The sequence below is a fragment of the Papio anubis genome, chromosome 14 (genome assembly GCF_008728515.1).
Source record: "Papio anubis isolate 15944 chromosome 14, Panubis1.0, whole genome shotgun sequence".
Classification (NCBI taxonomy): domain Eukaryota; kingdom Metazoa; phylum Chordata; class Mammalia; order Primates; family Cercopithecidae; genus Papio; species Papio anubis.
Window position 1 is genome coordinate 70,837,551 of NC_044989.1, and position 17,688 is coordinate 70,855,238.

The 17,688-nt window shown below is 44.6% G+C and overlaps 1 protein-coding gene and 1 long non-coding RNA gene across 3 annotated transcripts in view; one reads left to right on the forward strand and one right to left on the reverse strand.

Moving 5' to 3' along the window:
* LOC103877050 overlaps window positions 1–17,688 on the forward strand; it is a 49,850-nt gene that overhangs the window by 21,556 nt on the left and 10,606 nt on the right. Inside the window, exons 5-6 of the long non-coding RNA XR_004178307.1 lie at window positions 6,093–6,837; window positions 10,688–10,755. This is a non-coding gene — a long non-coding RNA (uncharacterized LOC103877050). The remainder of the gene's footprint in view (window positions 1–6,092; window positions 6,838–10,687; window positions 10,756–17,688) is intronic.
* The window catches only part of TGFA (transforming growth factor alpha), a 107,978-nt gene continuing 101,831 nt past the window's right edge, over window positions 11,542–17,688 (reverse strand). For both annotated transcript variants that reach the window (XM_009184381.3, XM_009184382.2), the window contains exons 5-6: window positions 17,510–17,619; window positions 11,542–15,139 (exon numbers count right to left, since the gene is read on the reverse strand). In XM_009184381.3, coding sequence (XP_009182645.1) covers window positions 15,132–15,139; window positions 17,510–17,619 — 118 coding nt within the window. In that variant the 3' untranslated portion in view covers window positions 11,542–15,131. The remainder of the gene's footprint in view (window positions 15,140–17,509; window positions 17,620–17,688) is intronic.

Below are 17,688 nucleotides of genomic sequence, written 5' to 3' on the forward strand. Positions count from 1 at the left end.
AGAGGTATGGTTTTTATTTCCAGACATTCTATTCTATTCTGTTGATCTATTTTTTAGGTCCGTTTTGTCTGTTCTTGCACCAATTTCACACTGCTTTGATTCTCATTGTTTTATTGTAGTTTTGAAGTCAGGAACTGTGAATCCTCCTACTTTTTCTTTTTTTAATATTTGGCTATTCTGGATTCCTGGCAATTCCATATGAATTTTAGAATCACCATGTTAGTTTCTGCAAAGAAGTCAGCTGAGATTCAGATAGGGATTGCCTGAGTTTGTAGATCAATTTGGGGAGTATTGCCATCTTAACAATGTTAAGTCTTCCAATCCATGAACATGGAGTATAATTTCATTCATTTAGATCTTCCTTAGTTTTTTTCAAAAGTTTTTTGTAGTTTTCTGAGGATAAGTTTTGCACTTCTTTTGTTAAGTTTATTTCTAAGTATTTTATTTGCTGCTGTTGTGAGTTGTTTTCTTAATTTTATGTGTGGGTTGTTCATTGCAAGTATATAGAAATATGGTTTTTTAAAAGTATTAAACTTGTATCCTGTTACTTTGCTGAACTCATTTATTAGTTCTGATATATATATTTAGGTAGATTCTTTAGGGTTTCCTCTATATAAGATCTGTAATCTATTATATGAATAAAGATCCTTTCCAATATAGATTCTTTTTATTTATTTTTTCTTTCTTAATTGCGCTGGTTAGAACCTCCAGTACAATGTTGAATAGAAGTGGTGAGAGTGGACATGTACCATATATCTCTCCTGGTCAAAATTATTTATGTCTTTGCTTAATAAAAACATGGAGTTTCTATTGTTATTGTTGCAGCTAGCTAAATTCATATTATTAACTTCTAGTTTCAGCATATTGTCTTTAGAGAATGTAAATTGTACACTTTTGGTGGGTCACCTTTAGAGTTTTCTCTGTTTCAATGTGCATGGTTTTGTGATAAAAAGGTTGCATCCAAAGTTTGATATATGCCTTTTATCCTATGTCAATATCTGAAATAGTCATTCAAGGAAACATATCAGTTACAGATTAAATGCTTTTGAGGGTGTTTATGACCTCTCAAAACTCAACTCAAAAACCATAGCATTGAAATTGGGGGTTTAATATGCCTTTGCCAGAGTTACATCATTTGTAATTTCTTTCCCAGAATGGAAATAACCTGGTATCCATATGAATATATACTGAGGGAATAAGGCTTGGATGTGGCCATAATTAAGCCCCATATAGAGCAGCCAGTCATTTTCAGCTGAGAGGTCTTTACTGTATATTCATAGATCCTTAGGTGGGTGGAAGAAGGTCGCAGAATGTTTGGAATGTATTTCTGATCCCGCTGAAGACAACATTAGATCAAAATGTAAAAGATGAAGGGGATAAAAAATGATAGACAACACTCTGTGCTAGATAGTGTTCTAAGCTTTACAAAATGTGCACGTTTAATCTCCACCACCATTCTTTAAGGTATCCTCATTTTACAGTGGAGGAAACTGAGGTGCATAGACATTAAATAACTTGCCCAAGTTCACACAGCTAACAAGTGACAGAGCTGGGATTTGAGCCTAGACAGACTGACTTCTAAGCTGTGCTCTGACTGCTAAGCTACAGTGCAGTGAAGATCAATGGCAGAGGAGTGGTCAGGAGACTACTGGCTTTGGGGGCTTCACAGAGAAGTTATTTAGTATTCCTAACTTTCTTACACAGATTATCAAGAAGGAAACAGGGAGATTTCAGGCTGCATTTGGGAAGAGGGCTGGGAAAATATCTGGGTTAGATTTGTCATAGGGTCTTTAACATGTTCTTTTGCTTCAAAGGCTGGAAGAAAAGTCATGGAAGCTCCATTCACTTATTGTAAATACTAATACTTTCTCTGAGCATAGTACACTTCTGTCTACTTTCAGGGTGTGCCCAAGAAGTTGGTTCCCCTTATCTTTCTTCCAATTTTGTCCCTGGAAATTAAACGTCCATGGGTATATGTGTTTTTCTGCTTTCTAAACAGTACCTTACCTGTTAGGGAGACTCCAAACTCTGTTCATTTCTGCTATATATTTTTTGAATACCTTATGCTATTAGGTACACACATACAGATTTTTATGTATTTTTATATCTTCCTGGTGAATTTAACCTTTTATCATGAAATGTCATAAAGTCTATCTTATGTGAGTATAGCTACACTCGATTTCTTTTACTTGGCATTTTTATAGTCTATTTTTTCTACCTTTTTACCTTTAATTTTTCTGGGTCCATATTTTTCAGGTGCATTTCTTACAAGCAGTACATAGTTAGGTTTTTTTTTTTAAACCCAGTGTTTGAATTTTAATTGGAATGTTTAGTGTATTTACATTTAATATAGTTACCAATTTAGTTGGGTCAAAATCTCTCATTTGTCCCATTTTTTAAATGTTTCTTTTTCTCTTCTTTTGTGCTTTATTTTGGTTCAGTTAAGTTCTTTTTATTTTCCCTTTCCCCCCTCCTTTTAGATTATTGGTTATACATTATTTTACTTTTATTTTAATGGTTACTTTAGAGATTACAACATGCATTCTTGAGTTATTAAGGTCTAATAAAAATTAATAGATTTACCACTTTCTAAGCAATGGAAGAGGTCTTTGAACACTTTACCTCTATTTGCGCATGCCCATTCCCTAGTATATATGTTATTGCTGTTGGGTATTTTAGTTCTTTAAACATTTTTATACCCACAAGACATCAATATAAAATATAAAGACAAAAATATAAAGTTTTTCCTGATTTTTATTCATTTGTGGTTATTCTTTTTTTTTTTTTGGAGATGGAGTCTCACTCTGTTGCCCAGGCTGGAGTCCAGTGGTGTGATCTTGGCTCACTGCAACCTCTGCCTCCCAGGTGCAAGCAATTCTCCTGTTTCAGCCTCCCGAGTAGCTGGGACTACAGGCGCTGGCCACCAGGCCCAGCTAATTTTTGTATTTTTAGTAGAGATGGGATTTCACCACAACAGTCAGGCTGGTCTTGAACTCCTGACTTCAGGTGCTCCACCTGCCTTGGCCTCCCAAAGTGCTGGGATTACAGGCGTGAGCCACTGCACCCGGCCCATTTATGGTTATTCTTTCTGACACTGTTTATTCCTTTGTCATCCCATGTGAGATCATGTTCCTGCCTGAAGAGTACCATTTAGTATAACTTGTGGTGTGTAGTTTTTTCTGCTGAATTATTTCCCCTTTTGTTTGGCTGCACAATGTCTTTATTCTGTATTAATTTAGGATATTTTCAGTGGATATAGAATTTAGGTGCAAAAGTCCTTAAGAAATACTAGTGAGTAGAATCCTACAATATTTCTAAAGAGTGATAAACTATCTGGTAAATTTATCCATCCAATTTATCCAGAATTTAGATGTCCATCCATCTGTCCATCCATCCATCCATCCATCCATCCATCCATCCATCCATCCATCTATCTATGTGTCAAGTATTGAGCTTGATGTCAAATATTTAGTGGTGAAGAAGACAGATATAATTCCTACCCTCCTGGAGCTTACTATCTAGTGGAGGAGACAGGTATTAACCTAGTAAAAAAAATAATATAAAATGTGGTAAGTTCTATGAAGGAAATGAACATAATACTAGATGGAGAATAACTAGAGTGGAAGGGGTAGTCAGGGTAGGTGGAGTGGACTTACATGTAGGAGTCTCTTGAGGTGACATTTAACTGAGACCTAAAGGAAAAGGAGCCAGTCATAGAAGGGCTCGGGTGGGATGTGAGAAAGAATTTTCCAGAAAAGCAAGGTTTAATGTTAATACAATTTAATTTTGATATAATTTAATATTGATATAAAGTGTTGCCTTATAAATAATAGTGGGGAGCCTATATGATTACCTTAAGAGATACTGAAGAGGCATTTGTTCTAGTCCAGGCTCTTTTGGTTTTAGGAAATAAAAATGCATTCAAGCTGGCTCAGGTGAAAAGAGGATTTTTTTGTTTGTTTTTTGAGATGTAGTCTTGCTCTGTCACCCAGGCTGGAGTGCAGTAGCATGGTCTCGGCTCATTGCAACCTCCACCTCCCGGGTTCAGGCAATTCTCACGCCTCAGCCTCCTGAGTAGCCTGGATTACAGGTATGCGCCACCGTGCCTGGCTAAGTTTTATATTTTTAGTAGAGATGCGGTTTTGCTACATTGGCCAGGCTGTTCTTGGACTCCTGACCTCAAGTGGTCTGCCTTCCTTGGCCTCCCAAAGGGCTGGGATTACAGGCATGAGCCACTGTGCTGGACTGAAGAGAGGATTCTTATAAAGGCTCAAGGCTCAATAGAGCAGAGGTTGCTGCGAGCCAGGTATCACAAGAACAAGAATGGAAAAGTGCTTGGGAATGGGTGTGACTTTCTCTCTTCCTATTAGACGTGCTCTTTCTTTTTCTCTGTGAATCTGCCTCATTGCTTCCTTTTGCAAAATGGCTTCCTCAGCTTAGCCACCTGATTGCTCATGGCCCACCACTGACGGCCCCATTCCCTCAGCCCCATTTTTTCTGTCACAGACTTTCTCCTTCAAAGGAGTTCATGGACTAACCAGAAACCTAAGACTTGTGTGACCAATGCACTGACCCCTCAGGGTCCGCAGGGCCTGCCACAGTCCAGTAACTGGGTCTGGAACAAAGGGACAGGGTATCTTGGAAGAAGCGGGAGTCTCTGGCCGACATCTTGGAAGGTGTTAGAGGCACACAGAATCCACATTTGGCAGAATGCCCAATGGCCATTGCTTGAATCAGTATTCTATGAAATCAGAATATCTGCATATTCAAAAGAACTTTTGGTTATGAGAAAAGAATCCAAATTTCATGAAAAAATGGATTATTATAATTTTATTGTTAAAAATTAATAATTGTAGCAGATGCTATTTTTGCCACATCATATACCCTCAGACCACCTAATTTCAGTTGCAGCTTTGGAAAAGCTTCCTGTGCTCAGTATCAGTGTCACATATCAGGCCCCTAAGATCTGTGCTGTGTGTGCATGTGTGTGTGTGTGTGTGTGTGTGTGTGTGTGTGTGTTGGGGGTGGAGGATTAATGACTCTATGGCAACTCTCACCATTGGGTGCATTGGGTGATGGAAGTCAGTCGTTAATGCCCAGCCTTCTGATCTGCAGAGGCTCAGTTCAGAGGTGGCATTCTACATATCTTCTTAGTGGGTGTCCAGTAGGATTGAGCCCCAGTTTTACATATCGGTAGTCAGCTCACTGCTAATTTCCTATTGCTGGCTTTTCCTCATTCTCTGTCTCACTCTTCTTAGTCTCCCACTCCTGCTTCCTGAAATTGCCTCTAAAATAAAAGATCTGTCCCCAAATTATTATCTAAGTCCCTGCCTTTGGGGGAACCCAGATTTAAAAATTTTGTATTATAGAGGAGGGACAGAATTTTGTAGCAAAGTCATTTTCTGGGTCGCTCTTAGACTCATTGTTCTGCTTATTCCTAACACTAAATAGATGTTCTGTTTCGGCTGATAGAGATTATATTCACATCATTGCCTGTTTGGATCAGAGGCCTCTCAAGGGAGCAGATTAGACTTCGAAGAAACCAACCACAAGAAGGAAATCTCGTAGACAAAAGCTTTCTGAGAAACCCCCTCCCATCTTTCTCCTCTCCTTTGTCTTCATGTGCAACTTCCTCCTCTCCAGTCTGAGCTCAGGGCTCAGGCCAGGCTTCCTCCTGTTGGAAGGTTGCTGGGGTGTAGACTGTCAGTCAGCAAATAAAAAGAGCTATGAAATCGTGACCATTCTCCAAAGAGTTAACTCTTCTGTGTGAGACTAACGCAGAGGGTAGAATGGATGTGATTAAAAATTTTTGTCAAATCCACCTAGGCTGTGACAATTCTTGGTCAGTCATGGGTCAGAACATACAATGTATTTTTGCCTAGAAGCAAAGCTCCTCATGGTACATAGGGAACCAGGGAGGGTCGCAAAGACCTATTTGACCTTCAAGGGGTCTGATTATAGCAGCCAACACAACATACCAATAATGCAGCCCCACAAGACCCAGGGATCCCATACGACATTGCTCTCTTGCCTCCAGAGACATACAGTGGTCCACCCAAAGCCTCATATCTCTAACGATTTTTTTTCCACAGAATGTTACCATGTTACCTACCATGCCTCAGGCATTGCGCTAAATGCCCAGGCTACAAAGATGCGCAGAGATTCCTTACCTTGAAGATTCAAGACCTGGGGCACAGAATGTCCAGAGGCGCCAGACAGCTCACGGAGAAGGAACGAAAAGTCCAGCACCTGAGATGAGTATTCAAATGCAAGTATGCAAGGGGCCTTGGGGTGGGGGCATTATCTTTTCATGCTCCGGAAAGGCTCCAGAAGAAAGTGAGGTATGTGTGAGCTTGTTCTTGAAGGAACAGAAGTTTGCTCAGGCAAAGATGTAGAAAAAGTCTTTCCCAGCAAAGGGAACTACGAAGGTAGAGAGGCGTGAGGGGCCTGGCAGAGCCAGAGACAAGCAGACAGCTTGAGAGTGGCAGCTGCTAGCGAATGGTGGCCTGCTGATAGATTGTGCTGGGGCCACAGAGCGGTTCTAAACCGGAACCACACTTAGGAATGGAGATATTTTTATGAAAAGGTCCAGATGTTCTGTTTCTCTTGAAAAAAAAAAAAATAGCGAAACTGACCTCCTGCTGGAGATCCACTTTAGACTGGAACTGAGAAGTGACTTCCCCCTTCAGCAGGGGTCAGTGCCTGCCAGTACATCACCGTGTCCACCGCAACCCTGGATTCAGACTCACTTGTGGTCATTCATGCTTTCATCAAGCAGCTGCACTAATTCAGATGACCCACTTCACTCCAGGAGGTGTTTGACTTTTCAACCTCTGGGTAAGCATCATTGGATACTAAAGAGAGAGGAGGGGGAAGATTGGCAGAGTTCTACTGGCAACTGTGGGAAGGCATTACCACTCCAGTACTGAAGGGGCAAGTGGAGGACGTGGTGTCCCGAAGCCCAGTGGGAGTGGGGCTGGGGAGTAGAGGCCCAGGGAGCCTAGCCTTGGGACACAGTTGCTGCTAGGGAGGCAGTATTGGAACAGGGAGGGAGCGAGGATGACAAACCCCCATGTCTCTCCTCCTACTCCACTCCGATCTCCTGCCAGTGCCTCCCACTGGCTGAACTGGAAGCAAGAAGACAAGAGAGCCCCACGGAGGCAGCCCACAGGGGTCAGCTTCTGGGCACAGGGTAGAAATGGGGAGAATGGAACTGGGAGTGGCAAATGACTGGCACACGTAGGCACCTAAGGAGTGGAAAGCGCCAGAGAAAGCCCTCTCCTGATGAGAGTCACTGGGGATGTGGTCCCTGTGTGGGGACCATCCTTAGGATGGCTCTGATGTTAGGAGATGGGAGGTAAGGGGATTGAGCAGGGCCTGAGATCCCCCTCCATCACTGGGAAGCCCTGGGAGGACAGAGGCTCAAGTCTGGGCTTGCAAAGATTATTCCAGAAGGGTGCAGTGGGAGGTGGAGGCTTGGAGCTAAATAGGGGTAACCCATGGACTCATAGGTAGGAGACCATGGTCAGATGCCCCAGGTCTTCTGGCTCATGCTGTAGTTCACCAGGAGACCCTCTGGACCCTGGTTGGCACCCACCTCTGTGTGATTACTTTGGAGTTAGGAAGCACATTTGCCTGGAGGACAGCCAGAGCCAGCAGGCAGCTCTGACAGTGAAACAGAAGCCTCTACTGAAACAAAATTAACCTGTCTCCTGGACTTGCCCCTTGAGGTCAGACCAAACCTCCTTAAGTCTGAAGACAGTTGTCCTCACTCCTCTGGGTCATTAACCACTTGTAAAGGTGATGTCCTGAGATCATCAACCCCTGGGTTTGGTCCCATTTGATACTGGATCTATGAAAATATTTCTTATGAGCACCTCCCACCTCCCAGCTTCTTTTACCTTGAAAGTCAGTGGGGCACATGGGGAGGGGGGCCTCCCTTGAGCTGGACAATATATTGATAGCATTTAGGATCACACCAGATTTTTTTTATTCCAAGAATCAGGCTGTGCTTTGAGATTTATTTCACAACCCTGGGCTAAATCAGTGGAAATTAAACAGAGAGGCACAGGAGGCTCAGAAGGAAACAGTAACATCCCAGGGTGACACAGTCAGCAAGAAGCAGGCTGTAGTGAAACCCACTACAGCCTTTGCCTCCAAGCCTTCTCCCACCACAGGGGCTCTGGACCTCTGCACTCTGGTTAGGAGGCTTCTTTCACAAGGGCTGGTGGGAGAGTCATGCTGCAGTGGAGGGGCGTGGCTGTTTGGTCTGATCTGGTAGGACACGGTTTAAGTGATGCTGGCTCCTCACAGCCCAGTTCTCCTGGGATGTCACATGTCCAGAATCCCTTCCTGCAATGCACAGGACCAGCAGCTGAACGCCCAGCCCCAGGTTGGTGGAGATGTCCTCTTGCCCAGCACTCAACTTCACCTACCTCCCACAGGGCTTCCCCTGCAAGTCTTGGGATGGAGGTCCTTATGGACTCTGGGTCCCAGGCACCTGTGCAGATGCACAAGCCTGAGGCTTCCATTGGAGCAGATGGTCCTGGACAGTGGTCTCCCCTTCCTACTTTCTCTCTTTCCCTTTCAGCATAAATGCCCAACTTTCTTTTATTCCCAAGTGTAAAATTTGGCTCCTAAAAAGCCACTGCCTTGGGAGGCCAAGGCGAGTGGATCACTTGAGGTCAGGAGTTAGAGACCAGCCTGGCCAACATGATGAAACCCCATCTCTACTAAAAATACAAAAGTTAGCCAGGCGTGGTGGCTGGCGCCTGTAATCCCAGCTACTCGGGAGGCTGAGGCAGGAGATTTGCTTGAACCTGGGAGGCAGAGGTTGCAGTGAGCTGAGATCATGCCACTGTGCTCCAGCCTGGGTGACAGAGTGAGACCCTGACTTGAAAAAAAAAAAAAAAAAAGCCACTGCCCACTTGTGCCTGACCTATGACCTCAAGCACCAGCCACAAGGCACTCCTTACAGGAGCACCCACAGGAGATTTCTCACTTCTCTGCCTTGGGCGATCCCACTTGAGAGGAGGCCCAAGCTTCTGTCTCCCCAGAGGTGAACATCTGCTGGATATTAAGGAATCTCCTTGAGGATGGGTGCGCTGGGTGAGCACCAGGTACTCTTAGCTCCAGGCATCACTTCTCCCATGCCACCTGCCCCCTGGGGCCTGGTGTATTCGAAAGGGGAGTAGGGTATGGATTAGAATCACCTGGAGAGATTTTTAAAGTGATGCTTAAGGTCCATCCCCATATATTCAAATTCCTTATTGATCTTGGGTGACAGACACCACCCTATGAAACAGGCATCGCTAGACACAGCTTCTGTGACTGCAAGCAATTCACTCCTGACTTCTGGAGGTGAAAGGCTGTGGCAGAAACCTCAGAGCCTGCTGGAAGTAGCAAGTCCTGCAGAAGGCAGTTGTGGAAGAGGAATTTCAGGAGTCAGGGGAAAAAAGTGCTGGTAGTGAAGCTCTGAGCTAGAGAGGAAGCAAGGCAAGGGTTTTATACTCAAATGTCCCCAAACAGAGCCAGGCATCAGTCAAGGCAACCAGAAAAAATAGGGGTCTGAAGTTTGGGCCAACAGGATCCCAAAAGCCTGGACCCAAAGCATCCAGAACATGGCTTTCAAATTGTCAACTGCAAGTCACCTGGATGAGGAAAGGTCTGGCTTGATTCAAAGTTGATGGGTGCTTTTTCCTGGGATGGCTCCTTCTCACCCCAGACAGTCCAGTGCACCTGACCAGGACAAGGGACAGTCACCGGACCTTGGTTCTGGCAGGCAGGCAGCCTTGGCAGGTAGATGGCTTAGAAATTGGGAAAGAGGAGAAAAAATGGGGACTAGTGAAAAATCCCGCTGGTTAGGAAGAAGGCCTGGAGATGTCTCTGAAGACTAAATGGGGTCATGAGGAGGAAGACCAGGTTTGGGTAGGAAGTCTCCCCACTCTCTTTCAAGAGGGCCAGATGCCAGGCCAGGGAGCTTGGGAGGAAGAATTGCTTGAGTTTCCATCTTTCTGCAAGTTTGGCTGATCCTAAGACCTCTGGGGTCTGGACAGCAAGCTCCACATGCTCGTCCCTCTCTACAAAGAGCAGAACCTTCTTTGGGGCCCAGGATTTTATACTATGCAGCAACGATTTCACTCTCCACTTTTCCATGAGCGCTTCTTATGTTGCACGTGTGAATCCCACCCATGGGTTAGAAGTACAGAGGCCCGGCCGGGCGTGGTGGCTCACGCCTGTAATCCCAGCACTTTGGGAGGGTGAGGCAGGCAGATCACAAGGTCAAGAGATTGAGACCATCCTGGGCAACATGGTGAAACGCCGTCTCTACTAAAAATACAAAAATTAGCTGGGTGTGGTGGCACACACTTGTAGTTCCAGCTACTCCGGAGGCTGAGGCAGGAGAATTTCCTGAACCCGGGAGGCGGAGGTTGTAGCAAGCCGAGATTGCACCACTGCACTCCTGCCCAGGTGATGGAACAAGATACCATCTCAAAAAAAAAAAAAAAAAAAAAAAAAAAAAAAAAAAGGGCAGAGGCCTTACTATGGGTTTGTAAGATCCGGTTGACTGTTTTAGAACAATTCCTTATAATTACAGACTGGGTGGTGGGGAACAGGGGCGGGTGAGCCCGGGGGTGGTTGGGGGTATGGTGGGAGATGGACAGATCTATTTTTTTCCTTCAACTAGGCTGAGCGGAGAAGATCCTTCATTCAAGGCTACGCTTTCTGATGGCTATTACATTTGAACTCCAAGAGGTAAATTGTGTTTCACTTCTTCTGCAAAGCCTCTTCAAAGCTTTTCCATAAAACTGTAGCTCAACACTAAGTTGTCCTTTCACTGAGTCCCGTAGCATAGTAGTTCTTAAATTTGAGCATCAGCCAAGCGCAGTGGCCCACGCCTATAATCCCAGAACTCTGAGGCCAAGGTGGAGGATTGCTTGAGTCCAGGAGTTTGAAACCAGCCTGGAAAACACAGGGAGACCCTGTCTCTCTACAAAATTAAAAAATATTTTAAAATTTTGAGTATGTATTAGAATCACCCAGAGGGCAGAAAGAGTGTGGAGCACCCTCACAGTATAGTAGGTCTGGGCTGGAGCCCAAAGAATTGCATTCCTAACAAGTTCACAGGTCATACCAATGCTGCAGGTCTGGAACCATGCTTTGAGAACCACCACTGTTAACATATATTCCTACCTTATAATTTCATGGCTTATTTGTATTGTCTAGAAATAGTCCAGAATTATTCTCAGCATATCTGTCTGTCTTCTCCACCAGATTTCAATTCCTGCAGTGGCAGAGATTGTATATTTTCCACCACATCAATTAGCATTATTGGACACATAGTCTACTAAGTACTTATATACTGGGAAGAGCTTCAGAGAACTTGAATTCTTCAAGAAGACAGGGATCAACTATGGTTAATTATAGGATTTCCACATTTTGTAACAGATCATCTAATTTTTCCACATCAATCACATTTGCAGAGAAAAGTCTTCATTTTCTTGAGCAGTATCCTAATCTCATTAAAGAAACACTCCAGTCTTGACTTAGGAAAAAAAATTCATTCCTTCATCCTTCCAAATAAGGTACAGTACAACTGAATAACAATGCACATTACTGAAAAACACAATGGCATCTTATATTGCTCACTACTCTTGAAGTATAATTCAGATATTAAGGAAAAGAACTGCTAATCACATGAACACATTACAGAAATCAAAATTAACTTACCACACAAAATAAATTAAAACATTAAATATTAACCTTTTCAGTGCAACATATACAGATGTCAGAGTAAGGAGTTCTAAAAAAAAAAGCATCAGGTTTATTATAATAAAGATAATGAAAAGTTGACCATTTTAGTAAATTATTAAGACTAGGAAGAGGAGTTGCTTTTTCAGTACTCTTTCTCTCTGCGTGTGAACCATTAGACCTTTCAGAAAGCCTGGTAAATCAATGGCTAGGGAGAACAGGTCTTATGTTAGAACACTTAAAAATATACACATGCTTGTCTTACTTCTGCAACGTCCTCTTGGTTTTGGGCATTTGAGTCATTCCTCCCTCTGTGACTGGGCAGGTAGGAAGAGATCAAAGCCCAGAAACAACTAGAGGGCAGAGGTCTCCTGAGCAGTGTTAGAGCCTCATTAGTCCATCCCGGCCAAACTGACTGAAAAAGCAACTGATGACCCATGTGCCCTGGAAAACCTGGCTTGAAGACAACAGACAGTTTTCTGTACTCGCAAAACACAATTCCTTGAGAAGCTCCAGAAGCACAAATTCTCCTCCCTTACCAGTGTGGGTGGGTGAGTGTCAATCCCACCTTTTCCTCCTTTCTCAGGAAAAAGGACTCTAGGGCCATTCTGCCCATCTCTCTCGCAGGGACACAATGGCCAGCGCATCCCTGGCTGGGTTCCATGTGTGTCCAGCTGGGGCCCTGTCTTCCAGATCAGGGTTGGCTGCTGTCTATCTTTCCATGTAGAAGAAAACATTTCCTGCCAGGATGCTTAAACAAAGTCACAGCCTGTAGAGCAGTGGGAAAATCCAGGCTCCATAAGAGTATTGGAGGCCTTTTAAAAAATGTTTGTTATTTTTTTAAATGGGGGCTTTTCGTTGTCTCCTGAGCCATTGGAAACAGCGATGCTCCCCACTGCCAGGTGTGTGGGAGCTTACCAGGTCAGGATGTTAAATGATTCTCTAATTGTAGTGAACAATTCATTCTCTAAAGGGCAAGGAAACACAGGGAGCGTGCAGAGATGGATTAGAAGGTGCATTTTTAACCTGAAATGGAGTATTTTTACAGCTAACCAAAGACTACCATTGCCATTAAATGGCAGAGGGATCCAATGCTTATCAGTCATTTGATTTCTAGAAGAAAAATCTGCAAATAAGCCAGGCTGTTCTATCCTGAGGCATGGACAGTGGTCTAACCAGGCTTGCCTTGATGCAGCCTCTTTTTCAGATCTGCTGGTTTCCAAAGAACTGACTTAGAAGGCACTTCTAGGGAGGTGTATATTTGAGGCCTCTCACTGTGTGTGTGTCATGGGCATAAGGATGAGGGCACTGGCAGGTGTGACTTGCTGGACCTAGGAACCAGAGCATTCACAGACACTAAATCTCAAGTCTTTGCAGAGAACCTCTGCTTCTGCCATCTGTCCAGCCTCATCTTCCCATGCCTCTGCAAAGTCTCTTGGATGCTAACTACTGATCAATAGAGGTCTAAAAACCAGTATCCATTGATTGGTCTCTAAGCAGGATGCTACAGTCAAGCCTCAACCCACATATCTGGCCCAAGGGATGTAAGCTTGAACTTATTTTAATAATTTAAAAACCTGGAGCTGTGTCAACTATGTTGCTGGGAGGTCAGCTCTGGACAGATCTGAGGTCTGCATTTAGTGCTTCCAGTGTGGCATTGTGAAATAAGAGTGCCCAAAGTGAAGACATGGATCAGAATTGTCTGAATTATATATATAAAAAAGAGAAAATTCATAGAAATCGTTCTTCCAGACCAAGGAAGAAGCATTAGGGGGAAGACAAAATTCTCTGAAAAGTTCAAGCCAATTTGACATATTTTAAATGTACCTTTCATGATGTAGTAAGCTAGGTGCACTTAAGAGTTAGTAGGGAGAAATCTTTCACTTTTCAAATATTAGTAGCATTTCCTCACATAAGGAGTTTATATATTATTTCTTCGTTACTCTGTCTCCAAATTTCAATGAAAATTCCTAGGGATGAGCTATCCACTCTGTATTTGAAGGGGCCCACTGCTTCTCACAGGCAGGCCCCACGGGTCAGACGGACCCAGGTGCTCAGGGGAACAATTGCTCCTTCTCTTGCGGGGAAAGGAAGACCCACATAGTGGAGGTGACTTGTTAGAGTTTTTATTAATAAAACCGGCATCCTGAATGGAAATGAAGAAAAAAAAAATAATGGAATAGTTTTCCTAGTGCTCGAAAATAAATAGCAAAGTTAAACTTCTCCTTTTAAAAATAAAGCAACAAACCAACCAAGCAACAAAATGAAAAATAAACGACTGGTCCCCCTTTCATGGATTTGGCCTGAAATGCCCATGGCTCGTGGCTAATGCTCTATTTCTAAACATACTCACGAAGGGCTCACGAGGAAGTGAGCCCATTTAATCACTGAGCAGTACAGTATGTATTGGGTTTATCCTGTGTAGACACACACATTCTTCCTCGCTCCTCAACAGAGGGGACAGATTCCTGCTGATGGATTTGCTAAGTTTTCTCCCAGAATGTATTGAGGCATTTACTGGCTTTGTGGCTTCAATGGCACCACTTCTGAACTCCTACCTTTGTTCCTACCAGTAACCCAGCCTCTGGTTCCATCTCCACAACCCAGAAGACTTTTCCCAAGCCTTAGCTGTCTTGAAGAGGCCAGACATTTCTAATCAGTACAGCTTTTCAGTCAGCAACACATACATCATGAATGTAGAAGTCTGAAGGGGTTTTATGCTTTTTACATTGACTTAAGAGATTAAAAATGAAACCATTATCCATCTAATAAATAAGACATTATCTCCAAGGGTGGCAATAGCTTAGGACAGTCTTCAATGTCATGTGTCCATGGAAGATGTTGGGCTGGTCGAGGGTCTCATGGTTAGAGGATACAGCTTCTCTTAAAGCTGGGGTCTTCATGTGACATTAAACAGTTTCCCCTCCTTCACTTTCTTCCCCAGTAGGCGGATGATAGAAAACAATAACTACAGAAATCTCCTGTGTTGGGCAGAATTCCGTTGTGGGGAGGTGGCCCATTAAAAAGAAATATGTAGCCCGGAATCCATGGCTGGCAGAAGACAACTGCACACATCTGGACTCAGACACCAACTGATGCACACGCCTCACCTAGGTGAACAGGAGCCCGTCTCTTTGCAGTTCTTTTTTAACCAGTCTTGAAATCGTGGTCCACCGATTTCTTCTCTAGGTCACACTGAATAACCCCAAGCAGACAGAGTTCTCGACAGAGTTTTGAAGGCCCACAAAAGGCTGCACAGGTGATCGTAGGCCAAGTAGGAAGGTCTGTGGCACGTCCAGGCATCTCTGGCAGTGCTGTCCTGAAGAAGCCTTTCTTTATCGATCTGCCACAGTCCATCTGGCCAAACTCCTCTGGACTCGTCAGACCACTGGCAGGAAGGAAAAACGGGTTAGGTACTGTGGGCCACACCCTGGCCATGTTGGGAAAATAAGCTTAGGAAAGAGACTTGGAAATGGCACAGCCAATTGTCACCAAGTTCTCTCGGGGAGTTAGGCCCGAGTCCAAATTCTGCTGGTTCAGTCTCGGGGACCGCAACCTCTGACATTGTGCTTTCAGTGCCAAAGGAAGCTAGAGAGACTGATTGAAAGTGAGTGAGTGAGTGAGTGGTAGCAGAAGGAAGGCATACGCGGGGGAGCAGGAGGATGCCCCCTGTTGTGAGGGTATCATTTTAATCTGGCCTGCAGCCAGCTTCTGTAAGGGGTGACTTGGTGGGTAGCCCTGGTCCAGGGCTCTGGTGGCAGAAAGGCTTCCCTTGAGGCCATACAAGAATGGACCCATTTATTTTTCAATGGCTGGGCCCTGAGGGTATCCTCTGTATCTGTTGTGGTGAGGCAGCATGGACCATCCTCAGTTCCTGAGTTCAGCTTAGTCTGGACATCTTTCTAGGTCCTTGCCATGGTTCCTCTGGAGGTGCTCACAGGTAAGCACCTCTGGTTCACCCATCCTTTAGGCCCAGCAGGCCTGGCAGGTGCTACATGAGGTGGTGATATGCACCATCTGAGGGAAAGGGACTTCAGCCCAGGTGGCCATCTCTAAAGGCCAGACCCAACCCCAGGCTTAGAGCTAACTTCTTAAATGTGGGTAGAGAAGAAGTGACATTAACGAGAAACTTACTCCACCCCAAATGACTCTGTTAGGTTCAGACGAATGCTACAGAATCTATTACAAATTTTCTTAAAAGATTAAAAACATGTTTCTATTGGTGCTAAAAGAAAAAATAAAAAGATTTACCTTCATTAGCTCAATGGATTAGCCCAAGGTGATTGAAAGGAGATGTGGAGAGGGGTCTTTAGAGGCCCTAGTTCTCATCCTCACTCCCCCACTGACTCCCAGTGGGACCCAAGCAGGCTGTCAGCAGACTCAGTTTACCCACATCACTCATGAACCATCCTCTTCCTAAGGCCACTGTAAAGCTGAATGGATTTGCATCCTCAAGAGCTATGGCTCCTAATCTCAAGTGCTGCTCCTGCACAGTCTGTGTGTGCTCACTTACTGCACACAGTGACTATGGTGATTGAAATAAAGAACAAATGCATGTGTTCTTGAGCCTTCAGCTCCCTCCAGATGACCATGCGCTCTAATGAACGCACGTGTGTCCAGACTCCCAGCAGCCTTCCTCCCTACCCTCTCCATGGACCCTGGAACTTCTGAACACCAACTGTTTACTAGGGAAGGACACTTCTGGGTGGATTCGCTTTAATGACTGTCTCCTGACCCACTATGTCCTCAAGAAGAACTTTACGATGGGCTCTCTTGGTCAAAACCGCATCCCCGAAAAGCTGGCCGGTGTGAGACTTTTCCTTCCCTGTTTGGATGAAGGACTCTTCACCTCCATGAGCCCAGAGCCACTGATGCTCCGAGGAGGCTCCTGAGGTGCAAGCTGGGCCCCACATCCTGATATCCAATCTTCTTTATGAATGTTGGCGAAAATGTCCAGGAAAAAAGGTACACTTAATGCAGATCATAGGATCTAAGGGTTTTAAAGTCCTTAGAGACCTTCCATAGGCCAAATGCCTCCTTTTACAGATGAAAAAGGGGGAGTGACTCGCTCAAGGGAAAGAGAATGAACATCTCTTGAGTGCCTACAATTTGGGTGATACACTATACTAGGTATTTTATATCAGTACTCATGCAATTTGCACAACATCTTTTTAAGAATAAGAAAACCAAGGCTAAGCCGGGCACAATGGCTCATGCCTGTAATCCCAGCCCTTTGGGAGGCTGAGGTGGGCAGATCACTTGAGGTCAGGAGTTCGAGACCAGCCTGACCCCGGCGAAACCCTGTCTCTACTAAAAATACAAAAATTATCTAGGCGTGGTGGAGGGCAGCCTGTAATCCCAGCTACTCGAGAGGCTGAGGCAGGAGAATCACTTGAAACCGGGAGTTGGAGGTTGCAGTGAGTCCAGATCGCACCATTGCACTCCAGCCTGGGTGACAGAGTAAGACTCCATCTCAAAAAACAGAAACAAAACAAAACAAAACAAAACAAAACAACTCGAGGCTCTGAGAGGTTGAGTAACTTGTCAAAGGTCCCACAGCCACCAGCCAGGATATAAGGGGTCCCTCCTAAGTAAAAGGCACCTATGAATAAGCTAAACCTGACTTGGTAGAATGAGACAGTCTCTTCCTTTTCTCCCCTCTTCCTGCTTCATACTCCAGGAACCTCTGCCCTGACTTGGAGAAAGTGGTCGTTTTCTCCACCCAATAGTGTCTCCCACCAGAGAAGAGGCTCGTTACCTGTTTCTGAGTGGCAGCAAGCAGTTCTTCCCTTCAGGAGGGTGCTGGGCTTCTCGTGCCGGCAGATGAGGGCCCGGCACCACTCACAGTGTTTTCGGACCTGGCAGCAGCTGCAAAGACACAGGGGACCCAGTCTGGGCAGGAGCCTGGCAGGAGGGCCAGGGTGGCACAGCATCTGC